We start from the raw sequence: 27324 nt of genomic DNA, 5'->3' as shown, positions 1-27324 counted from the left end.
TATTTCTATCTCCAGTAATGCCTTGTACATAGCAAGCATCTAAGAATGCCTTTTTTTTTCCCTTTCCAGATAAATTATTGCTATATCCAAAAGCCTGGGTTCAACTCCTGCCTCTAATACTTATTACCTGTGTCACTTTAAGTCTTCCTGAGCTTCAGTTTCTTCTTGTTTCCTCAGTGCTTTGAGTAACCCTAATAGCCAATTCTCTTTGTCAAATTGGTATAAAAAATATTTTTCTGGTAAGTCTTAGGTTTATACCTATTACTTTTTCCTTTAATCTTTTTACTGATCTGATCTTTTCCCCCATTTTTCTCTGCCTTGCTCAATAGGTTCTTCATTGTTTGAACAATGTTCTCTGCATACCTTTTAACATAGCTACGCCAATTGGCATAAGGAACTCATAAACAAGTTTTTTTAAAAACTAACAACTTTGGTAGTTTATTTCTGAGTTGCTTCCAGTTAGGTAAAATGTTTACCAAAATTCTTTCCCTTTATTGCTTTGTATTTCTTTTTCCTTCCTTCCTTTCAAGATTATTAAAAGAAAGGGTGGCTAGGTGGCGCAGTGGATAGAGCACCAGCCTTGAAGTCAGGAGGACCTGAGTTCAAATCTGGCCTCAGACACTTAAGACTTCCTAGCTGTGTGACCCTGGGCAAGTCACTTAATCCCAACTGGTTCAGGAAAAAAAAAAAAAAGATTATTAAAAGATAAAAGTACTTTCAAGCCTTTGGTCTTAATTTCTATGAATCCCGATGACATTAAAATACTTTTTCTTTTGACTTCTGTGTTTGCATTTCAAAGTTTCTACGCAGTTCTGGTCTTTTCAGAAGCAGCTGGGTCTTGAAACAGGAAGACTAGAGTTTAACTGTGGTCTCAGGAACTTATAACTTATAACTGTGTGAGCCTTAACAAGTCATCTAACCTATTTGTCTTAAGTTTTTGTGAGGATCAAATGAGATTTTAAAAAAAACAAAAAAAAAAAAAACCCAAAAACTTTTAGCACAGTACCTAAAAGGCCCTATATAAATGCTTACCTCTTTTCATTAGGAATGCTTAATCAGTCTATTTCATTAAAGATCCATTTTTCTCCCCATGGAATTTATTCAACTTTTCTGAGTCAATTTTGCCAGGGTTCTTTCAATATTCTGTTGTCTGGATCTAATAGGTCTGGGAAGTTTTTCTTTCATGACTCCTTGAAATAAGGTAACCTGGCTCTATTTTTTGGTCCTAACTTTTAAATAGTCCAATAATTCTTAAATTCTCTGTTCTAATTTTCAGGACAAGTGTTTATTATGTAAGGATCTTTACTTTTCTATTTTTCCCCCTCAGTCTTGCTAATATCTAATATCAACTTTTATTTGATCCATTTTTAAGAAATCTGTTACTTGAGTGAGGTTTTATACTACTCATACTAAGCAGCTTATTCATTTTTTCAGTCTTTTCTTTCAAGCTTTCATTTCTTTTCCAATTTGATTTCATTTATAATAATATTTTAACTCTTAGCTCTTACTTCAGTTCTTGTAAGAACTCTAACTTTCCCACAAAGCTGTAAGCTCAGAGCTGCTTTTAAGGTTTTGCCTGCAGATATTTTAGTTATTTTTGTCTTCTGGTTTGTCTCTTGGGTGTCCTTGGCACTATTAAATAGTTCATTACACAGTACACCTCAATACTACTCTGCTTTGAAACTTGTCGATACTGAAATTTGATGAGAAAGGAACAGAAAGTGGTTGGCATGGTCAGGAGAAGAAAAAGCAGTGGCAATGGCATCAGCAGCAGTGGCGAGAGCCCAGGTGGAGATGACAGTAGAAGACCCAGGACTCATGGCAGCCTTAAGCCTTGGCAGGAGCCAAAAGAGTGGGTGACAGAGAGCTCAAGAGATCTAGCAATGGTATTGCTTGGTTAAAGGATATTATAGTTTCCATCCCTATATCCAGGACCCCAAATCTCCCCCTCCCCCTCCAAAGAAACTCCAAAGCATGGGGTCAGAGGAGAGGCATAAAGGTCACAGTTCCTTTCAGGTTTTTTCAGTGAGTAAACATCTATTTCCTTAATATTTAAAGGTAGGTTATGTTCTGCAAGGATCACAAGCATGACACTAGTCAAGAGAATCAAAAACTTCCATTGAGCCTTAAGTGTAAGGTCATAGGACATAGTCTGATGGCTCCCCTCCTAAACTGGCTCTAGGTAACACAGCCAGGAGATAGGGGACAGTTAACCCCAGCCCTAAGATAGCTAACCCATAGGAATTTATGCAGTTTGAGAGAAAGAGTTACAGATTGATCCCCAGTCTCATCGTCCCTATTTTTATTTCTTGAATCTGGGCTCAATAGTAGACACAACAATCTATCAGCACTCCATCTTGAATGTCCATCTAGCTCTGTTGAATCAAAGGGAGGATGCTGCTAGGTGGCGCAGCGGATAGAGCACCAGCCCTGAAGCCAGGAAGAACTGAGTTCAAATTAACACTTCCTAGCTGTGTGATCCTGGACAAGTTACTTAACCCCAACTATCTCAGCCAAAAAAAAAAAAAAAAATTCCTGCTCCAAGATCAGTGTCAGAACTTCAAGCCCACTTGGGTTTCATTGACTGTCCCTTTCATTTGCCAATGGGACAAATTCATGATTTTGGGCCCATTATGTTTTGTTTTTTTTTTTTAGATTTTCTTAATTATAACTCAGTCTAATTTCTTTCCCTCAGATCCTGGGATTTGTAGCTGTGAGAGGAACTTGTCTGTATTACTATATCCTACTCCATCACCTTTGCTGGTTTAGTTACTGCCAGTACTTTCTCCACCAATACAGATAGCACCTTCAATTTAAAGTGTGTTATAAGAAAATTACCTGGGGTAGTAAAAGGTTAAATGACTTGCCCAAGAAAGGTTACAGAATGAGCATGTGGTAGAGGTAGGACTTGAACCCAGATCTTCCAAATTCCTACACCAAGTACCACTCATTATGTTATACTGCCTATTTCTTTTGGCTGCCCAAATCAAAAGAAATATTTCCTTAATTTTTCAAAAAAAATTTTTAAGATATAAGAACATTTTGAATTTAGTCAAATTTAAATAAAGAAAAAATAAACAATCATAAATCATACCTGTTCTTTTCTTCTAACACAATATCTTCTGAGTTCTTATTTTCTTCTTTAAAATACTGGCCTGAACTAGATGGATTAGCAAAAGTTGATATGAAAGGTCCCAGAGACTGAAAGGCAGCTTGGCGAACCTAGGGAAAAATTTTAAAAACATATCCTCAATAAGACTTGATTCTTTGGCAAGGAAAGCTTAACAATGAGAGAAAAATTGCTTTCCACAACCTGGTCATACATTTAATATAGTAAAGTTGGAAAATGAGGTAAGAGTATATAGCTCAAAAATTAATTCAATTAGCACTGATTGCAATCTTTGCCTACTCAATTTCAGATCATCTCCAAAGCTTAGCATAGGGAAAGGCATATAATGTAGATTCTTAATATCTACTGATTGACTGAATTTGTAATTGCCTAACTTTTCACATCTTTTTTCTTTCCAAATTTCTGATGAGACTTGGACATTTGGAGTTTGAATTACAGAGAGATTATAAAATATTAAGACAAAACAGTCATTCAGAGAAGAAGATATATAAAATTATGACATTTCACTCTCATGGCTTCTTTGATGATTACTCTCTTGAAAAATTCTCATCTTCCTATTGCATCTTCAAGCTGGATATTCCCTACTGTTCCCTACTTCCCTATACCTTTCATACAATCTTAATTTGGTGATGTCATCCATTCTTTCAGCTTCATTTATTATCTATCTCTCTATAGACATTGAAAACTACTCTGGACTGCTTACTTTTTATATGCATATTTTCAATTAGAGTTCATTCAACATGTCTAAAATGGTACCTATATTCCCCTTCCATGTTGCCACATTGCCCCCTTCTAAAATTCTGTATTTCTAATAATGACATCTACTCTTCTTCCATGTTCACAAATTTGAAGCTAACTTTATTCATCTTTCCATATCCCTTACTCTCAATCCAAAAAATTGCAAAGTCCTATTAGCAACAAAATCTTTCAAGCAACTAGACTCTTCTCTACATTCTTTCACAATTACCCTAGTTTAAATATTCATCTCTCTTCCAGAGATTAATATAATCTCATTAATTAGCTTTCTTGTTCCAATCCATCACTTCTCCAATCCTTCCTTCAAAGCTGCTCAAATAATGTTAATAATGCACTGTATTTCGATGTTACCTTCTAGTCAAAATTCTTTGGTAATGCTTCACATTCTACAAAATATTTATTTCCTGATCTTATCATTTACAATGTGACTTTTATAATGTGACTCTAATAGCATTCTCAATTATATAAGAAGTTAGCATATGGTGTATCTAAACTAGATGATTTGTGTCTTATTTTTGTCCTGTCCTCTCTTAAGTCACCAATAAGGAGGAACTAGTTGCCTGGGTAAAAATATCAGAAACCACATAAAGTAAACTCATCATTTTAAAATCTGTGACCAAGAAAAAGAAACAGAATATAGTTCAACATATAACCTAGATTGGGAAAATTTAGAGATGGTGATAAAGCAGAATGTTATGGACTAAAATTCTATAATGCAGATTTAAAAACTCAACATATAAACTTAGCCAAGATGCTAACAATTAAGAAATTCACTGCTAGAGACTATAACTTGGTTCAACTATTTTGGGAAAGATTATGAAATTATATGATTTAGCTAAAATGTACACACCCCACAGATTCTAGTATAATCATATACTCCAAGGGAGAAGAGAAGGACTGATGGCATGTGAAGGGGAAGGGAAGTTCTGAATAACCTGAAGCTCCTTCAGGTAATTCTCCATTCACAGCCAATATTACCATCAATGTATTAATAAGGACTGGGAGAATCAAAGGCAAGATACATACTCTTTCATAAAGTCATTTCATATCTGCTGGGTGAAATGTAAATGTTATGATTGTACAACAAATTCTATCATCTCTAAGGAAGATGAACCTATTTATCCTGTCTCTTAGGCATAACTACAATTATTAAAATACAACCAGTTATGAAAGACACTATGAAAGAGTCACTGGATCTGAAAGATTTAAAGGATGTGAGTTAAAATCTTAGGTCAGTTATATGACCATTAAGTCACTTACCTCCTTCCCCCACCCCCCATCCCCCCTGGGGCTTCAGTTCTCTAATTTGTTAAATGAGGGAGTTGGACTAGATGAATTAAGGCATTCTTTTACCTTAGTGTATTTCTAAAAGCAATTATGTTAACTCAAATCTATATTCCTTTACATAAAGGAAGCAGACATTTAATACAAATTTGAGATTAGCAATTAGGGATTTATTTAAAACAAAATCCTACCCATCGTGAAGGATCACTGATGAGATTAATAAAAAGTGTTGACAATTTTGTCCGACGGATTTCTTGAGATGTTGCACATGAAACAGCCATGAAGCACTCAGCACAAGCTTTTCTTACTCCCCACACATTATCTGAACAAAGCTGGAAAAATCTTGGAAGCTACATGGGGAAGACAAAATAGGTATGTTTTATGTGCACATTTTTATAGAGGAGGCAGATGTACTTTGTTGATTTCTCCCCTAATAATTGGAAGGAATCTCCTCTTAAAAAATAAATAAATAAATAAATGAAAAATTGGATAATTTATTTTTAAAATGCTCAATGGAAGGTAATTGTGATTTTTAGCTTTTTTTTTTTTTTTTTTTTTTTTTAAACATCACAAGATTATTTTCCCTAAAAACGAGTCCTTGAAAACCAATTCTTCAGATGACTTTTTCACTTAAACAAATAGAAAGAATTTTAGGAATGAGACAGAAGTGCATGAAAATATAAAAAAGATATATGCCCCCTGCCCCAAAATAGACTGAGAAAAATATGGCAATAGGAAAAAAAAACTGTTGTCAAAAAAAAACAATAGTTACAAATTTACAAGGATACTTGTCCATAATGGTCAAAGAAAATGAAGAGAGAACTTTCAGAAGGAAAAAAAATGTTAATAGATTCAAAATATTAAAAAATTGCAAATTGTAACAGGGAATAAATATGGTGACATGGAAAGCATTCTAAATTTAGAGTCAAGAGGGCAAGGGTTTGAATCCTGGCTCTGTCACTTAATTTTTCTTGATTTGTTTTCTCACAAGTAAAATAAGATAGGTCTAAATTACTTTTAAGATCCTTTCCATCTCTAAATCTACAATCCAATTAGAAGTTGTAAAGCATTACCTTACATTCACCAAAATGGCAAAATAATTAAAAGTAGTAAGACTCAATGCTAGCTAGATAGAAAAATAGGTAGGTATATATTTATTGCTAGTGAAATTGCATTATTTTTCTTGGATAGGAATCAGAAGCAAAAATTTAAATAAGTAACCATACTTCTTGACTTAATACTTCCATTGTTAGAAAAATACCTTGAAAATGTTAGCTAGGAAAAAAAAAACAAAAACCTATCTGTTCAAAAATTTTCATTGCAGCAATATTTTTAATGGCAGACAAACTGGGAGAAAAAATCCAAATGCCCTTTAACAAGGGAAAAAGCAAATAAATTGTGGTGTCTTAATCTAACAGAATAAGAACAGCAAATATGAAGACCATAAAGAAATCTGGAAAGACCTATGTGAAATAATACTGTAATTTGCCAATGGATCTACCATCTATTTACATAATAATCCCTGGCACAAAGGAGAGGTTAAATGTTTGTTGATTGATTTTCTTTATGAAATCATGCAGACAGCAATCTAAGTAGGGGGAAAAAAGTGTGTGTGGGGGGGAAACTAAACCAACGTAGTATTGTCAACATGACATAATAGTTTTAGAGTATTAAAAACTTAGTATCCATTTATCTTCACAAGGTTGTTTTGAGGTTCAAATTAAATAATACAAAATAGATTATAAATTTTACATTTAAAAAAGTAAGCTATTTTTATTAAACATAAAAAAATGGAAAAACTCTGACAAGAACAAGAGAAACAAAAAAATTATATTTTTAGGGATTTTAATTAATATAATAATCACAAAGCAAGTTTAATTAGCTGTGCTGATAATCAAAAGTTTATAATTATTTTATAAAAACAAAGACTAGAATTTAACAATACTTTAAAGAGCTAAATTGCATTACTTGACTGCACTTTTTTGTTGCAGAGTCAAAAGAACATTTTTATTTCAAAGTAAAATTTCAATAAATTTTCTTGTTTCAATTGATTTTCTTAGTCCTTTCTAGTATTAAAAAATATATATAAATTCTACAAACTAAGGTGGAATTAAATATAAAAAGACTCAAATTATAAAATCAACTTAATGAAAACTATTGTTGCAATTAAAAGTATCTGAATGCTCTGTATGGTATGTTCACATAAAAAACTGCTATTTCAAGTATGTTTTCCTTTAAACATCCTTTATTCCATGTGCCACGAATTACAAGTAAGATCTTAAGACATCTTCATTGTATGAAATCATATTAAAATTGTAGTACTCTGCAGAAAGTTTTAGGTATCACATGCACATGCAATGTATTTAAAATTATTTTCTAATATTTCTAATGCTTAATCTTTTTTATAATTGTAGCACTTACCAACATTTCCTCAGTGGCTTGTTGCCCAACTACACTGCAAATGTCTCCAAAATTAGCAGCACAGACCTGCCGAGAAATAAATAATTCTGATATATCAAAATAGCAAGTCTAATATATCATTTTATAAAAGTAAATTTTTGTGATTCACCACCATTAATACTCCCACTCTATACTCTCAAAGAACCTAAACTACAATACCTTTCGAACATGAAACATTCTGCAGTCACAGCACATCTCACAAAACCTAGGGAGGATAAGTCGCTCTGTGATGTCCTTTCCAACCATGGGTGCCATCTTGCACATTATCTAATAGCAAAGTAAAACCATAATAAGCTTAGGTACATTTTAAAGGACAATCATTTTAATTTGTTTAAATTACATAATCTTAGTGTATATGTATGTGAGACAGTGAGAGAGACAGAAACAGAGACAAGAAAGATACAACCATGCAGTCTAAGCCATGAGAAAATGTGATTAGATAGAATATTAGAGTCAGGAGACCTGAGTTTGAATTGTCTAAAATATTAGCTATGAGATCATGAGATAATTTAACTTCTCAGAATCAACATTTCCTCATCCACAAAATGAGACTAATAATAATCTACCCAATTTTTTTTACAGGCTTGTTGTAAGCAAAGCACTTTGAAAAGCTTAAAGCATTATATGAATGCTATTATTCTATAACATACTATTATAGATTAATAATAGATGATTCTACTTTATTCTACTAGAATATTTGCATGAACGTAAATCAATCTACAATGATTTATGAAATGCCTATAATGTTCACAAGCCCTAGTAAATCCACAGATAATTGCAAAACTTTACTTTAGTCAATAGTAGTATCTTTTAGAAGAAAAACAATGATGTCAGAAAAATAGGAGGTCTAGATTCAGATTTCAGCTTTGTTACCTATGTGACTATCTTAACCAAATAATAAACTCTAGGGTTCTCATTCTCATCAGTAAAACAAAAGAGAATGGACAAGATAATCTCTAAGATCTGTTCCAGCTCTCACATTCTATAACTTTATGATTAAAAACCTTATACTGGGCTAAAAGGTAGAAAATTTAATTGAATTGTTTTCTTTTATTTTTTCTAGTTACTTATTCTATTAAAAAGAAAATAAGCAATAATAGTTGGAGAAGGCATTAAGAATTACAAGGTGAAAATGATCTAAATAATCTGCTTCCAAAGCTGCATGATAACTTTAAAAAATGATCACCACTGAATTTTTAAATTCATTTTTTCCAACCCATTAAAATCTTCTTATCCCCCCTTCTTAAAGGAAAGAGAACAAAATCTCTACTATGATCAAGTATGATCAAGTTAAAAGAAATTCCCAAATTGGCAATGCCTTAAAAAGTCTCAATCTATAGGACTAGGAGTAGTCTCATCTCTCTTTAGGAGGTAGAAAGCATGTTTCCATCAGGAGTGCTCTGATATCATAGTTGGTCATTATGCAGATTTAAGTTCCCAAATCAATGAATTATTTGCCTTTTAATAGTACTGTTGTACCTTTATAAACCTATTTCTCTGGTTCTCGCCTTGCTCTTTATCATTTCAAACAAATCCCAGATTCCATGATCTTCATCCTTTCTTATAGCACAATAGTATTTTTGTCACCTTTATAAATCATAATTTATGCAGCCATTCCCCAATAATGAGCACTCCCCTCTGTTTTCCTATTGAATGAAATGTATTTATGCATGCAACTGTAGGTACATTTTCCCCACATTTGATCAAATGACAAGAGTCTATTCCAATTGTATAAACTTAAACTTGTATGCCCCAGTTATGTAATTTTTTATATATCTCAATTTCTGCAATCACAATCTAAAGTTTCTGTATAGCTTTAGTCTTTCTACCATGAATACCTGGGGAAGTGCTATATTTCATTAAAGATCTATTTTTTGCCCAGCAGGATAATGATCAGTTTTGCTTGACAGTAAGCCTAGATCCTTTGTCTTCAGAAATATCATATTCCAAGCTTTCTGTACTCCTTTATAATAGTGGCTGCTAAATTATATGATCCTAATAGAGACTGCTTAGTACTTGAATTCTTGCTTTCTAGACATTTGCAGCAATTTTCTCTCAGAAGCTTTGGATTTTGGCAATAATATTCCCAAGGTTTTCATTTTGTGGCTTCTTTCCATTTCCACTTTGTCTTCTGGGTCTAAGATTTGGGCAATTTTATGTTATGATTTCTTAGCTCTTTTTTGGGTCATGGATTCTTAATGATTCTTAAATTATCTTTCCTCAATCCGTTTTCTAAGTTAGTCATTTTTTCCATGAGCCAAATTACTCTTGATTCAGTCCTCCCTCTCCAACATTTCTTTTAATGTTTCTTGTTGTCTCATTGGACTCTAATTGTCAAGAATATATATGCTTGGTTGCTTGGTCTTCTATCTTTTTTGTAACAAGCTATGAATTCTCTTTCCTTTTTTTTTTTTTATATTAGTTCTCATTTAATTTTTATATTTTCCCCCTATAGCATTATTCATTTAATTTATAAAAAACATGTTTTAATTCTTGTTTTATGTCTAATAGGAATTCTCAATAAACTTATGCTCGAGATATTTTTCTCTAAGGTTTGTAGATGTTTTGGAGTGATTCTCTTCTAGATTTGTCTGAAGTGTCTTTTACCTTTTTATGGGGATTCATTTTTTTATTTGCTCATCTCAAGCTTACTTCCTGACTCTGAACTTTATGTTAAGGCTGGACTCTGCACATTTCAAGGGGGAATGACTCTGACGACCACTTATACCCTGGATACCTTAGAATCAGCTGGAGTCAGGATAAGCAAGTCTTTATTCTTGGTCTTTAGTGGTAGAAGTGAAGAGAGTGAACATGTAGGATCTCTGCGACCTCACCTCTTCATCTCTCTCGCAGAAGTGATCCTGCTAGTCTCCCTGCATCTCCTAGTCCCTCCCACAATTCTCTGTATACACTAAATGATTGGACCAGCACAGGATAGTGGGCAGGGCCATTTTCCAAGCATAATCTTATAGAGTATTGTCCAATCAGAAATTAGCCTCAAGTGCTCGATTTTCCAACCTCAGTGCATTGACTCAAGAGCTCCAGCCTCTTACAATAACTAGGCTAGTTCTGCTAATAGCTTTCTTAGTGTACTAAAAAGTTACTCTAGAACTTCATGGATAGCTCAGATTGGGGATATGAAAGCTTTTAGTGCTTCCAAAATGGTTTGACTAGGGACTAAAGTTCAATTTCTGTTCTCCTGATCTATTCTAATTCCTGACCCGGTTCTGGGTTTAAGCAATACCTGTGGGTTTGTTTGCCTCATCTGGAACTTTAGTAGACTGATGTTGAACTCAGCCACACTAGCCAGCTGGGAAGTTCTGTTGGTACAGAATGACAGAATTTCAGGCTCCCCTTAAGGTCTGTAATTACTGCCCTCTGCAGACTTCAAAGTGGGCTGGAGGCTAGAACTACAATTTCAGTTTGATCCTAATGTCAGCCATAGCTATTTCTTGCTTAGGATATATAGCTTAGGACCCACAATTGCTCCTTACCCTGGAGCACGACATCCCAAGGGGCTAATATAATATACTCCACAGTCAGACTCTCTTACATAGTAAGACAACTGTCAGATGATACTTATTTTGATACCCTGAACAAGGTGCATAGCCTTATTTTTTTGCACTTGGAATATTCTGAATAGCTGTTCCTGGATAGACTCCCAAACTGAAATCTGTTATAACCCTCTATGTCAACTTGGGATAGAAAAGTGACCAATTTTTCCTTAGCATTCCATATCAGAACTCAGCCTGGAATGTTTTCTATATCTGTATGGATATATCCTATCCATTGGTAGGAGCTTAGCAAATTATCATTTTAGCTCTTCTTCTAGTATTATATTTCTAAATCTCTTTTCCCTAATCTTGCAATTATTTGTTAAAATATGATAAGATATGACTCCTTATTTATCAAATAATTATTATACACACTATATAACAAACATTTAAGAAGGACACTTAAGTTATCTACTTTTAAAAAATGAATTATAAATCAGTTTATGAAATAAAAATTCATCCTCATACTCAAAAGATTAAAAGACACATAAAAAGTATAAGCTTCTTCCATATTTATATTCTTGCTTATACAGATACTTAAAACAAAAAACAAAAAAATCCTCACTTTCAACTAATCTAATAGGTAGATGAATTTTAAAAATTACATCACATAGTATAATCATTTTAAAGTTTAAAAAAACCCACAGCCGGGTACATTTACCTACCAACCCATAACAAAGTGGCAGCAAAATGTAAACATTTACCAGTGGGTTACCATCTATTTGAAGTAACAAATTCCAAATTCTTAAGACTTCTACAACAAAACTATATTTCAAAACAAAAATTTACTTTTGAATTTCAAATCCATTGTGTAAGTCAAATCAAGCCTCTTCATCAACTAAAAATTAATCATAATTGATGCATTGAAGCATATGATACAGTAAGATGAGAACAAGTCTGAATGAAAGATCAAATTTAATTCACCCAGATTAATGAAGCAAATTATTAACAAAGTATAATTTTTTCCCCCTCTGAGGCTGGGGTTAAGTGACTTGCCCAGGGTCACACAGCTTAGGAAGTATTAAGTGTGTGAGACCAGATTTGAACTGGGGTCCTCCTGAATTCAGGGCTGGTGCTCTATCCACTGCACCACTTAGCTGCCCCAACAAAGGATAATTTTAAAAGGCTATCAGCATCATATTTCTCTTTATTCCTTAGTACTAAATCTTTTATTTCATTATATTATTGAATTTCATTTATTAATCTCTAATTATAAACCTGAATTTTTTTTTTTAACTGAAAATATAAAGTCACTCAAAGCAAAGACTGAATATCCCAATTCTTAATCTTCTTCAAGGTCTCAGTGCTGGGGACACAATTATTACAATTTAAAAAGAAAACTCTTGTTATCATATTTTTAAAACATTTTTCTTTTTAAAAAAATTTTTTAATAAAATGGTTTTCATAAACAAACATGAATCTATTCCTTTAAAAAAATCAAATTACTCTGACAAAATGTATCTGCTGTCTTGAAATTTAACATACTAATAATTATGAGTTTATAAAAAAAAATTACTGGATTGTTTCATAAAATGGAAAAGTTAGCAGTTGAAAACAAAAATAGGAATTGTGAATATGCCCTTTTAGGGGAAAAAACTAAATCCAGGATAAAAAAAAAAAATAAATCTTTATAAAAGAATAAAGCAAAAACATAGTAAATACAGTAGTATCAAATTGATAGAATTCATTAGCCTATAAGGTAAAAAAAAAATTATTTAATCCCCCTTACATCACTCAAAAAGTACAGGGTAGCATCTTTAGACAGTTTTATCTGGAGAAGGGGAATAAGAATCACTCTTTTTTATTTTAAAGACCCATCTTATTGTCTCTTCTTTCAAATCCATCTCCCTCTTCCTCCAAATTAAATTTCAATAATTTGTGACTAGTTTTAATAGACATGTCATAATACTGATACATCAATAAAGATGATGCAAACTTTCAAATACTACAGAAATCTTCATATTACATATTAAAAAGGAAACTTACAAACATGTCATTACAACAGAAAACCATACATATATCAATAACTTCAAATATCACAGGTTTAACATTCAGATCCATCATTTACTCACTGCCACAGCTTCAGTCTTCACATCATCATTGCTATCTGGTGCAGTTAGGTCTATAAGAACTGGGCATACTTTGGCTTCCACATCAAAACGATCAATAAGTTCCTGCTCTAGCAAAGTCAGCAAAGCTGCTTGACTTGTTTTTCTCACCTAAAGAAAAATCATCGAAACAGAAAGTAAATAGGTATAACACATTTATAATATACAATATAGACTTAGATGACTTCTTATTTTTTTGAAGTCAAAGGTCTCAAAACTCAATCACCACTGGAACCTTTAAGATAAAAAGAACATTACCTATTTTTCACCAATCTAAATAGTAATAAATTCATGATTTTAGGGAACCATATACACCTTTTCTTTTCTTTTTTATAATAGCTTTTTATTTTTCAAAATGCAAATATAGTTTTCAACATTAACCCTTACAAAACTGTATGTTCCAAATTCCTCCCTCTCCCCTAGAGAGCAAGTAATACAACACAGGTTAAACATGTGCAATTCTTCTAAACATATTTCCACATTTATCATGATGTACAAGAAAAATCAGACCAAAGGAGAAAAAAAATTAAGAAAAAAAAAAAGCAAATAACAGTAACAAAAAAAGGCATATATACTCTTTTACTTAATAACTTGCCATATAATAAAAGACAATGTCCATGAGATGGTAAATACCAAAGCTAAAAGTAATATTCTACTGCATCACTGCAAATGATCACAGTCTAAGATTTATTGTGACAACAATAAGTTATATTCAAAGAATTACACATGAGAGATTCAGAGTTTAGTTGAAGTCAAGAAGTGAGAAACAGAACTTCTCATATGGAAGGATAGCCACTGAAGATGCAAAGAACTGGGAAACGGAAAGTTTCGAAAAAAGAAGTTGTTCACTGGAAGGATACATAAAATGAATAAGAAGTAAGAAACTAGAAAAGTAGGAAGGACTCAGGTTATGAAGGATTTTGAATGGTAAACAGTATTTTTTATTTGATCTTGGAGGCAACATAAGGAGTCACTGGAAATGTATTCAATCTGATTTAATAAATGAATTGGGGAGAGGGGTAACATAGTTGGATCTGTGTTTTAAGATCTACTTGACAGTTGAGTGGAGGAACTGGAGTAGGAGAGGCTTGAAGGTAGGAGATCAACCAGTAGGCTACTGCAATAGTCTAGGCATGAAGTGGTAAAGGCCTATACTAGGATGGTGGCCTGTGTCACAGAAAAGATGGGGTACATACAAGAGAGGTTTACAAAGGTAAAATTGGTAGTATATGGCACAGATTGGCTATGGGGAGTGAGAGAGGATGATTCCTAGGTAAAAAGTCTTGGTGAGGGAGAATGAGGGAGTCCTTGACATTAAAACAAACTAAAAGATGGATGGGGTTTTAGGAAAAAGATGAGTTGTTTAAACACGAGTTTAAGGTATCTATAAAAAAATCCAATTCAAGATATCCAATAGAAAGTTAGAAACATAGGCCTGAAAGTTAAGAGAGAAGGATCCTAAGGAGTTCTGAGAATCACCAGACAAAAGTAACTGAATCTATGGGAGCTGATGAGCTCACCAAGCAAAATAATATAGAGGGAGAAGAGAAGCCAGCCTATGACATAGCCCAAGGAAGGAAAATGTAAACTACCCAGATTTAGATCCATAACTATCAGAGGTCATACTAACACATTTCCCTTGAAGGATAGATAAGTATGTATATAGAAATTTTACCTGGTTATTCTGATCTGCAAGATATCTAACCACAATAGGCAGCAAGTATTTGGAAAAAGCATATGGAATTGAAGGTCGATTTTCTTGACAAAATAATGCAATATGAGGCACCTGTTCCATCAGTTCAGCTCGCACAGTTGGTTCTATTAAAATAATAAAAATATTATAAACAAACAAATCCAAAAGAATTTCTATTGAAGCAAAATCTTTATAGCAATACTATATATTCAAGCTTGAAGTCAAGATTGACTCTCTTTGGCCTAATGTTTAGACAAATCCCGAGCCTTCACATCTAGAACAGAAGACAACCTGAGAAAATAAAAGTCTCTCATCAATTCTAAAATGCTATTAAGAATCTTCCTTAATTCCTTAAGTAGGTCTTTCTCTTAATAATCTATCTTCCCATTCAAATTCCATTAGGCAGTATATGTTGCAAAGCAAAGAGGATCAGGGCATGTAATTTGGAGTGACTGACTGACTCAGGTGACTGAGGTTAAACCAAGTATAATAGATAGCATTAATGAATAACAAAAAAAATATCAATAAGGGCATATCAGAAAAAATTTAGGTTACTTTTATTCATGTGATCTCCATTTCTATTATACCAAAGTTTCTAACTTTTTGTGATACATACATATATTTTCAGTTGTCTGACATACTGATTATCAAGATTAAAATGTTACACTAGTGACGTTTTTATTTTGAAAATTAGAACTAAATAGTTACATATAGGTTAGTAATTCACATTTATGAAGTATTTTATGATTTTCCAAATATTTTTCCTCACAACAATGCTATGATGTAAGTAGTACAAGCATTATCCTTCCCATGTTAGAAATGAGGAAAGTGAGACTGATAAGAGGATAATGATTTGCTCATGGCTGCACATTTAACAAGCTGCAGAATGAAACCTGAACTTGAATTTTTGATCTACAAGATTTTTCCACTGTTCCACATTGGCAAAATGAGTATGTGCAGATCAAATATGTTACATTGACTTTTAGAGAGGAAACAACATACATAAAAGTATACATGTAATAAATGGAAAGTTATTTTGTGGGTGATGCATTAACACAAGCTGGGCAATGGGAATAAGGAGTTTTGGAAGGGCAGAAAGAAAGAAACTGGCTAAAGCTTCACATAGGAAGTAATATGTAAAAAACTGAGGCTTGAAGGAAAAATCAGGGTTTCTAAAAGTGTATGGTGGCAGAGTGGGGAAGGGACTAGAAAATGCACATTCCAGGCATGTGGAACAGCCAGCCTGTGCAGTCAGAGAATGACTCCCATCTCGAAGAAGAAATGTCTAGGGAACAATAAAAAGGCCACTTTTGAGTGTTTTTGAAGGAGGATAATATATAATAAGATTCCAAAGGTAGGTTTTTCAAAGTTAGGTTATGAAGATCTTTGAATGGCAAAAAAACAAAACAAAACAAAAAAAATCTTTATTAGTTCCTAGAGAGCAGGGCAAATAAAGTTACAAAGATAACATAGGAAGAATTCTATTACTGACTTCTTTCATGTTTGTGTTCAAAGATAACCATGTGCAAGACAATTTATTTACTAAACAACTTTTCTTTATGAAACATATTTAAAACTAAAACACACCTAAAATTTTATGCCATTTGAATTTTTTCATGGAAGCAGGGCAAGTTCTAGATAAAAACATGAAAACAGCCAAATTTTGTTTTAATCACTCACAATTAATTATTCCTCCCCAGGATCCTTGTTTTGTTACCTGTTCTGCTTCCTTCCCAACTCCTTCTACCAAGGGTACCAAGGATACTAAGGGTATCCACTCCCCCCCACCCTTTGTTTTTTGCTGAAGCAATTGGGGTTAAGTGACTTGCCCACATTCACACAGTGTTAAGTGTTTGAGACCAGCTTTGAATTCAAGTCCTCCTGACTTCAGGGCTGGTGCTCTATCCATTGAGCCACCTAGCTGGCCCTCCACTCCCTTTTAAAAACCAGATCTTAGCATAAATGGTTAATAATGGTATATTGACTATAATATAATTTTAGGCATCAATAGTAGAGATGGGGAAAAATGTCTAAGGCAGATGAGGGAATGTCAATCATATCATGTATAACTTCATTTATAGGGTGATACTGATCTAATATGACAGAATTTCAAAGAATTAAGGTTTTGATTAGTATATATTATGTGTTAGTATTTAATTAGTGTGATTAGTATCACACAATTACTAGCCCCCATTTTTTTCCTCCCCAAAAAAATCCTGACCAGTAGATATGATGTACAATTAAATTTGTACTACATTCCAAAGCAATCCCAATAAACTTTGGACAAAAAATGTCATCTGCATCCAGAAAAAGAACTATGGAGATTGAAATATATGCTATTTTACTACCTTTTTTTTCCCCTCTCCCATGTTTTTTTTCCTTTTGCCCATATTTTTTTCTCCCAACATGATTCATAAAGCAATGTATATTAAAAATAAATACAAGATTCTCATTATCAAGATCATACCTTAAACATCTATAATTCCTACTCTGATGAAATTGCTCAAAAGGTCACCAAAGATCTTGTAGTAATCTTTTTTTCTCAGTCTTCATTTCAACAGTTTGTTTTCTTAAAACCAATTTCCCCTCCTCTGCAATAATCTCATCAACAATTTTTCATATCCATTTATATCCATTCCAGTGACTTGCACCTTGTAAGAATCCTAACACCCTTCAACTCCTTTTAATTGTACTATCCCAACTCTCTCCCTGCCTTTCCAATATCCATTTTCTTTGCCAATTCCCTTCCATTGCCTCTTAAACATGTTTTAACTTCTAAAGCTCAGTCTCATTTCTCTCTAAGAAAGCCAATTAACACTTTCAATTTTAAGTATAGACTCTCTCCCATCATTTCTACTTTCCAGCTATCTCCCATATTGTACTGCCAGAAGCTCTCGTATCTTCTTATTGGTTTTCCTTCCTCCATTAGAATATAAGCTTTTTAAGGACAGGAAAAATCTTGTTTGCTTGTATTTTTATTTCTAGCACTTAACACAGTTCCTGGATCATGCTAAACAATCAGATGCTTAGACCATCCATCTATCTATCTATCCTGTAATTCTAAACTTAGCAAATATTTAAGCTTTGTGTAATCTTCTTAAGTCTAGTCTCACATCTCCAATGCCTTTTGGCAAATGTTCCCTCAAAAGAAAAAAAAATTTTTTTTTTTAAAAGCTGAGAACAGATACTAATGCTACATGAGCATAGATACCACCCATCTGAAACAAGAAACAAACTATGAAAAACCAAGCACACATAAAACAATTTAAGTAAATAAAACTCACTATAAAGTTAAACTGATGTCCTACACTGGGTGCTATCAATTCTCCCTTAAAACCTCTGCATTCTGGCTTTTGATCTTATTCAATTGAATTCAATTGACCTTTCAATTGAAAATGTTTTTGCCAAATAGTTGACACCCCCTCTCCTGAATATTGTCTCTTCTTTGGGTTTTCCTTGAATCACCTTCTATTTGTCTAACAACTCCTCAAATCACTTTTGCTATTATCAATTTTGTCATGCTCACTATGTTTATTTACTCCATTACTCTATCCAGTCCTGTTTTCCTCCCTTTCCATATTCCCTCACTTGCTGATGATATTGCTACTTAAGGTTCCATTATTATCTATATGTTGGTAATTTCCAGATCACTATCCAGGGCCTTGTTTAATTCTACAATAATCTAGATTGGCAACTGTTCCAGAAACATGTAGTCTGGGATTAAATCTCCTCAAGTTCCTCCAAATTATGAAGCAAACCCATTTATCCCCAAATCAAAAGGACTATTTCTAGATATGCTGGGTTCTGCTGAAAGCTTTAAGGCAACAAAAATCTCTGGGGCTTCAAGTCTGTGGATAGATGGTGATAATCATTACATTTGGGAACAAGGATGCAGAAAAAGGCAGCGAGTAAATCAAGATAAATTTAAAATGGTTTCTTGTATATGGAGGTTAAAGTAGATGAAAGAGAAGAACTAAGTCAAAAGGAGTACCTGTGACTCAGACAGGGGGAATGCAAGATAAATTGACCATGAGCAAGCAAACGAGAAAAATTTTACCAAGCCATTACTATATTCCAGGCACTACGCTTTCTTTCAGGTACACAAAGAAAATGTGAAAAAAATTTTGCCCGAGAAGCATCCAGTTTAACAAGACATGTACACAACAAAGTATATAATAAAATACATTTAGAGTAGAAAGAATAATACAGGAGAAAACACTAGAAACTAAGAGAACCAAGAACTGCTTTGTGCAGGAGATATTTACATTTAAAAATGAAAAATGGTCTCTGAAGTTTTTTCCCTCTGTAAATTATGGGAACAGCACTCCTTACTGTTGTGGTTCTGTTATTTCAGCCATGTCCAACTTATCATGATCCCGTTCGGGATTTTCTTGGCAAAGACACTAGAACGGTTTGCCATGTTCTTCTCCAGTTCATTTGACAGATGAAGCAAGCAACCGAGCAAACAGTGTCAAGTGACTTGCCCATGGTCACACTGCTGATAAAGAGTATGAGGCCAGATCTTAACGAGAAGTTGAGTCTTCCAGACTCCAGATTTGATACTCTTATCCACTATGCCACCTACTTGTCTCCTATACTGCCTAGTACTTTTTAGACCCTTCTATCTTGCCTACATCAAATTTGCTCAGGACTTGATAAAAATAAAACCTATAACCTTATATAAATATCCATCTCCCAAATGAATAAACAAAATTTGCATAATTTGATAGGAAAATGCAAAGAAGAATAAATGATTTGCTTTGATATATTTAAAACTTTTATTTTTTGACTTGTCTAAAATTAATCCATAATACTTTAATAGAAAACATTTATATTAATTATTTGCACTGAGTTAAGTTTTAAAACAAAGATGATTCTTTTATACATACAAAGCTTTAATAATTTCTGAGAAATTAAATGAGCTCAAGAAACTTGACCGAAAATGTTAAAATCATGAAAAAATTTGCTTTCCCTATATGAAGACAAACTTTCGAACACCAGATACCTGAATCATCAGCTAATCTGCTGACTCTTTCCAACACAGCAATACAATCTCTTTCATCATCGCTGACTTCTTTCAAAGTATCAAGCAAGCTTCGGGCCACCATTTGTCTAGGCAGAAAAAAAAAAGGAATTTTTCAGAAACTACATTGAATTTTCAAAAAATTGAATTTGAACTACATTTAAAGTACTCTTAGAAGGCAATAATTTTATTATTTTTTTTAAAAATAAAGCTTTTTATTTTCAAAATATATGCATGCATAATTTGACTACATTGATCCTTGCATAGCCTTGTGTTTCAATTTTCTTCTTCCTCCCACTCCTTTCCTTAGATGGTATGCAATTCAATATATGTTAAACATGTTAAAATACATGTCAAATCCAATATGTATAAACACATTTATACAATTCTCTTGCTGTACAAGAGAAATCAGATCAAAAAAAAGAAAGTAAATGAGTAAGAAAACAAAATTCAAGCAAACAACAACAAAAAGAGTGAGAATGTTATGTTGTGATCCACATTCAGTTCCCACAGTCCTTTCTCTGAGTGTAGATGACTCTCTTCATCACAAGAAGATCATTGGAAATAGCATCAATCATCTCATTGTTAGAGTCACGTTCAACAGAATTGATTGCTGTATATCAATGTTGATGTACTAAATGATCTGGTTCTTCTCATTTCACTTAGCATAACTCATGTCTCTCCAGGCCTCTCTAAAATCATCCTCCTGATCGTTTCTTACAAAACAATATTCCATAGCATAAATGTGCCATAATTTATTCAGCCATTCTCCAATTGATGATGGGCATCCATTCAATTTTCAATTTCTTGCCACTACAAAAAGGGCTTCCACAAATGTTTATGCACATGTGGGTGTCTCTACCTCCTTTAAGATTTCTTTGAGATATATAAGCCCAGTAGAAACACTGCTGGATCAAAGGGTATGCAGTTTTATAGCCCTTTGGACATATTTCCAAATTGCTCTCCAGAATGGCTGGATATATGTAAGTTCTACCAACAATGTATTAGTGTACCAGTTTTCCCACATCCCCTCCAATATTCGTCCTTGTATAATAATCTGAAAGGTGTATAGTGGTATCCTCAGAGTTGTCTTAATTTGCATTTCTCTAATCAATAGTGATTTATAGCACCTTCTCATATGATTAGAAAATTTTAATTTCTTTATCTGAAACTTGTCTATTCATATCCTTTGACCATTTATTAATTGGAGAATGGCTTGGATTCTTATAAATTTGAGTCAATTCTCTTTATATTTTAGAAATGAGACCTTTATCAGAACCCTTGAATGTAAACATGATTTCCCAATTGGCAATAATTTTTTAAAAGCTTTGACTTTATTATATATAATACTTAAAGCACTTACCTAATCATACAAGTGTTAAGCACTAAAGTCAATTTCATAATAAATTTTGCTAAATAAGTGCAGATTTCTCTATTGAAATTACTCTAACTTAATTTTATGAATGGGGTCACACACTAGCTTGCTGATATCTTTGCTAACATGACAAAATTTACATTTTTGCCACTTCCAAACATTGCTACTAGTTCTGCTTTCTGGAAACAAGAACAAGTTTAATAATCCTAGAGGTAGCCCTTCAGATATATGAAGAAAGTTACTATGTTCCCCAATATCTTATCTTTTCCAAGCTAAACTTACTCATTTCCCTCAATCTACACTACACTAAGGCATGATGATCTCAAGGTATCCTATCTTTCTCTCTAGTTTATCAATGTCCTTTGTAAAAACAGAGATGAGAAGTAGTCTCATAAGGACATATAGCACCAACTTCATTCTGGGCACTGCTTTTTTTAAGGTAGCCTAAATTACATTAGCTTTTCTGGGTTCCATGGAACACCACTGACTGATGTTGAACTTCTAAAAACCCTGGATCTTTCAAGGAAACTGCTGTATAGCTCCATCTATCCCATCTCATAATTAGGTATTTTAGAACCCACCAAATCTTTACATTTATCCTTATATGATTTCATCTTATTTGCTTTGGCCCAATATCTCTGTATGCTCAGATCTCTTTAGATCCTGACACTGTTATCCAATGTGTGAGCTATTTCTCTCAATTAGCAAACATGAAAATAGACATGTCACCTACACCTTTATCAAAATCAGTGATAAAATATAAATAATATAAGATAGGAGAGGATCCCTACAACACTCCACTAGCTGTCTTCCCAGACAACTGCTAGCCATTAGTGACTACTGTTTGGCTCTATATTCATTTAACCAATTTCAAATCTGCCTGCATTGACTGTCAAATTTTACTCTAATCCCCCTCTTCAAATTTTTTCCACAAGGATAATATGAGAAATTGTTAATTTCAAATCTAGAAAACTGTCAGCATTAGTGGGATGTTTACTATACCATTAATGGAATGAAGTAGTGATATAGAAAATAAGGGAAAAAAACAGAAAAGCAATTTTGGAATAAATTTTACTATTTTTGTACTAAGTCTAATTTTGTTTCGTTAAGGCAAATACTACTAGAAATCTGAATGTTCTGAGGGGATAAAATGAGAAAAGGAATTGGCATAAATTCATTGTCTTCAAGCAGAGGCTAGACTGAATGACCACTTGTTAGGTATTTTAAAACAGCAATTTTCCTCTGTAATCCTCTTGGATGACATGGCCATTGAAGTCTATCCAACTCTCAAATTCTGAGATAATCCACAAAGGAGGTCCTAAAGCAGATAACTGAGATATCCAACTCTCAAATTCTGAGATAATGCACAAAGGAGGTCCTAAAGCAGATAACTAAGAATTACCTATATAAAAATTACTTGCTTCTAAAGGGAGTTAGCCAAGGTATCTAAGTAAATATCAGGGATAAGATACAAGCAACATATGTACCAGAAGCATCTTAATCTCAAAATCTGCAAACTAAGAGGATAAGGATATTAAGGAGGTTTAAAAATTCAAATGGGAAAAAATTACATCTCTATTTCCATGTAATAGGTTTCCTTTGTAATCCTACATATTTTGTTTTATGCATTTAGAAATATTATTTTGAGGGATCCATAGACTTCACAGGATTGCCAGAGGTCTATAATATCCCCCCCCCCAAAAAAAAAGGTTAAGAATCCTTGATTAAGTCCCTTGGATTAATATGTCTTAAAAAAATTTAAAAACTTTGTATTAAACTTTGTAGTCTTACCTAAATACTTTAATACAAATTATTAAATTTTAAAAGCACTTAGGAGTAACAGTACATATAACATTCTGTACCTTAAAATTAAGCATTTAAAAAGTAAATTCAAAAAACTAAATTCTGATTATTAACAATTTGGATTGTTCTTCTATTTATTAAAATGATGAAACTTAAATAGTTAAAATAACTTTCCATTCATTCACACTCTTAAGGAAGCACACTAAAAGACACACCTGTTAAATACGTTCTCACTTGAAGCATACTTGTCCAGTCTTCCCAATGGTGTCAACATTTCATCTTGTGAGACGAAATCCAGGGCTGAAGGTATAATAATCACGTCAGACTCTGAGCTGTAGTCATCCACACCAACTATCAGAGACATCAGAAATATTCCTTATAATCACAGCACTTTGAAACTAAAAAGGGTCTTTGTCAATGTGAGACAAGCCACAGTAAAATCTCTTCTTTTTCTGGGGTGGTCACATTGAAAACCTCAAAGAAAAAAACAAAACAAAATGCATCCCCTCATCTCCCACCAACCAAAAATAAATGTACAAATCTGGAAGTAGCTATAAGGCTAAGGATTCTAAATACTATAATTAGGGTTTTAAAAACAAAGAGAATAAAGTTATACTACAAAATTTCCCTAAATTTTTGTTTTCCTTCACAAAGGAGAAATAACTGATGAATAAAAGAAAAAAAATTCTACTTTATAGAATCTCCAATTAATGAAAACATGCTTATGGAACATAAATAAGCCTCTTCTTTGAACCAAGGCAAAATTGTTCCTATTTTTAAAAACTGTTAGAAACTAATTTTAAATAGCATTTAAAGAATATTTTTTTCTTTATCTCAAATTACTGTACTCAAGACATGACAATCCTAATCAAGAGGGAAGCCTCAGAAAACTAGAACACCACAGTGTCCTTCTACCCACCCAAAAAAGATGAAAGTTGCTAAATACTGATTTTCTAACTAAATCAGATTATAAAATTCTATTTGACTTCCTAAAGTAAAGAGACAGAACTCCTTATTCCTATTCTCCACAAAGTTAAGAGAGTTTTCAATGCATTGTTCCAATTCATTCTCTGGGATCCCATAATTCATGAATTTGGAATCCTTTGGTGGCCAATTTATAATAAGTAAAATAATTATACAGGTTCACTTAGCTCTTTTTAAATTCAAGAGTGGGAACCAGTATTTCTCAAAGATTAGGATGCTCCTATTTACAGAACTATAAACTAATAAACTATGGAAACAAAGGTTTCCCTAGTTCTTTCTACTTTTCTATCTTCTCTCATTCCCAATGCTACTGAGAATTCAAAACACGACCAGGGTGGCAACAACCAATCCAGTATTAACTTTTATCAATTGAAAGCCACCATTTAAAAAATTCCATTATATATAATCTAGTCATAAATCTTAATATTGTAGAAAAATTCAAGTTTTATGAGAACAACAAATCTATTTTTAAAATGGGCATCTTATCTATAAATGGAAAAGCAAAAGAGATTTTAAACTAAATTGATTCCCAAACTGATATTATTCTTCTTTCAAAACCTTCTCTCTATATATATAAAGCAAACATATTTAAAGTATACCTGCCATGTATTTATGCTGGTACTTTCTAATTCTAAAACAACTGTTAACAATCACAACCTAGAAATCACAGGATACTACATTTAAAATTGGAAGATATCTTTGAAGTCATCTAAATTTGAATTTCTTATCTTAAAAATAAGGAAACAGACTCAGAAAAGTTAATTGACTCATCCAGATTTACACAACTATTTAAATATCAGAGGTGGGACTTTAAATCCCCATTTGTGCAGTTGCAATATCCAGGGTTTTATCAACTTTGTCAAAATACTTAACACAGATTTTAAAAATCACCTTGCAAGTTGAAGTCATGAAACACACATACTTTAAAAAATCTGTGGTCAGCCAAAAAGCTGATTTCAAAATTCTTTATTTCATACTACTGTGAGCTGTTTTCTCATGGCTGAAAAATTCTGTTAAACAAATATGGAGCAGAAGATTTGTAATTCCATGGATTGCTTTAAATTTAAAAAGGCGGCCATTTTTCGTGATGAAAGAGGGACCTGTAAATTTAAAAATCAGTTGCCAGTTTTCTTAGCTCCTATGTGGACAATAAGAATAAATAAATAGAAGGTGTCCTTAATTTAGGGTAAAAAATTTGACCTCAAGTTCCACTTTGATTACTTCCTAGCTAAGTGACTGTGGACAAATTCACTGTGCCTCATTTTCCTTATCTATTAATTAACACTTGGACTATCTGCCTCAGAGCTGTTTAGACTATCAAATATAATGAATTCAAAATATTTGCAATCATAAACTGCTATATAATCGTAAGCTATCATTCACAGACAATTACATATAATAAAAGTCTGCCCATTAAATCTCGAAGATCTGAACAACTGAAATTCAGGATTTTTAACTAAAATAATGCAAGGCCACAGAATTAATGATGAACTTTTAAAAGCAAGGAAAATCCCCACTCAATACTAATGGAACTCAGATTACCTATCTAGGCAACCATGTTCAGTTCTACAAGATTTATCTTAATCATTAATGTGATTAAGTCACCAGGGGTTAACCTATCACAATTAATCTTATTTTTGATAGATTAACTATGTAAACAACATTAATTAAAACCAAGTTACATGTCAATGTTTCTAAAAGGAAAATAGTAGCAACCAAATCATTAATTCAATGACCTACCTAATCAAAGATAGGTAATTAATAATAACAAATAAACCAGTGTTGTATTATATTACTATATTATAATAAATATTATAAATAAACCAGAAATGTTAATAATATGTCCTTGAACTACTGATTTGAATGGGCTTTATATTATTTTCCTTTTAGTAGCTTGGTTTTAAATAATTAATGTTGCTTAATTAATAATAATAGCAGGCAACATTTTATATGGGGACAGGCAGGTGACAATGGATATAGTGCTGGGCTTGAACTCAGGAAGATTCATCTTGAGTTCAAACCTGGCTGGGGAAAGTAACTTAATCCTGCTTGCCTCAGTTTCCTCATTTGTAAAATGAACTGGAGAAAGAAATGGCAAACCACTTTAGTATCTTTGCCAAACAAACCCCAAATGCAGTTTTAAAAGAGTAGGACAAGACTGAACTGTAGATTGAGAGTTGTGCTTGCTCCTAAAAAAAAAAAAAAAAAAAAAAAAAAAAAAAAAAAAAATGTGTATATATATATACACACACATATATATATCTCAATACATTTGTTACTGTATTATATTTATAAATAAGTTTATATATTTATTGATAAACATTCATGTTACACTGCAGTAACATAATAGAAGTTCCATCAACATATGCTTATTTTAACAGAAAAATATCTTTCATATCAGAATTAATGACTAGTATTTTTTTCATTCCTTAAAAATGGGAACTCAAAGTCTTAAAAATCTCAAACCAAAAAATAATTATGATTTCTAGACACATTCTGACCTGGCTTTTAGTATCAGACCAAAAAAAAAAAAAAAAATTACTCAAATAATTACACTGAGTCTTATGTGACTGATTAGTAAAATGCAGAGGTATGGACACAAGTTCTAAGGCTGTTGTTTATTATGAACTTGAGTAATATTTTTTTTTCCATTTTTTTGCTCTCTTCATTTATTTAATTTCTACTAAGACTTGATTTCTTTCCTTCAACTCTTTTAAGGGAAACAAAAATAGCACAAGTCTTCTCCCAGACATTGATACTGGACATTATCTCCATCTTTCCAATTATGTTCCTTAGTATTTGCTGCATGAAATCTGACCAATGTCTTTATGATCATAAAGTGGAGAAATAAGGATGAGAGCAAAAAAGGCTCTTCTAGATTTTAAGCTTCTTGGAATATTCCCCCCCCCCCAATTTTTAACATTTTTATTTGAAGTCTTGAGTTCTAAATACTATCCCTGCTTCCCCCCCAAGAAACAAGCAATCAGATACAGGTTATATTATATGGAATCATGTAAAACATTCCTATATTACTCATTTTGTACAAGACTTGAAAAAAATAAGTTCTTTTTCTGGAAGCAGATAGTAAGCTTCATCTCACTAGTCCTTGGGGATTGTCTTAGATCATTGGATTACTGAGAATCCCCAAATCATA

The 27324-nt window shown here is 32.7% G+C and overlaps 1 protein-coding gene across 11 annotated transcripts in view; it reads right to left on the bottom strand.

Moving 5' to 3' along the window:
• PPP4R1 (protein phosphatase 4 regulatory subunit 1) overlaps positions 1 to 27324 on the bottom strand; it is an 82121-nt gene that overhangs the window by 41434 nt on the left and 13363 nt on the right. For all 11 annotated transcript variants that reach the window (XR_012483443.1, XR_012483446.1, XR_012483450.1 and 8 more), the window contains 8 exons: positions 23402 to 23537; positions 19991 to 20097; positions 14968 to 15110; positions 13257 to 13403; positions 7790 to 7897; positions 7592 to 7657; positions 5362 to 5520; positions 3095 to 3222 (listed from right to left, as the gene is read on the bottom strand). Coding sequence is in view for 5 of the 11 variants with exons in the window: in XM_074274979.1 (XP_074131080.1) it covers positions 3095 to 3222; positions 5362 to 5520; positions 7592 to 7657; positions 7790 to 7897; positions 13257 to 13403; positions 14968 to 15110; positions 19991 to 20097; positions 23402 to 23537 (994 nt within the window). In the remaining 6 variants the exon portion in view is untranslated. The remainder of the gene's footprint in view (positions 1 to 3094; positions 3223 to 5361; positions 5521 to 7591; positions 7658 to 7789; positions 7898 to 13256; positions 13404 to 14967; positions 15111 to 19990; positions 20098 to 23401; positions 23538 to 27324) is intronic.

Source organism: Sminthopsis crassicaudata, chromosome 1 (genome assembly GCF_048593235.1).
Source record: "Sminthopsis crassicaudata isolate SCR6 chromosome 1, ASM4859323v1, whole genome shotgun sequence".
Lineage (NCBI taxonomy): Eukaryota > Metazoa > Chordata > Mammalia > Dasyuromorphia > Dasyuridae > Sminthopsis > Sminthopsis crassicaudata.
The sequence above is the reverse complement of the archived record's forward strand: the minus strand, read 5'-3'. Positions and strand labels throughout refer to the sequence as shown.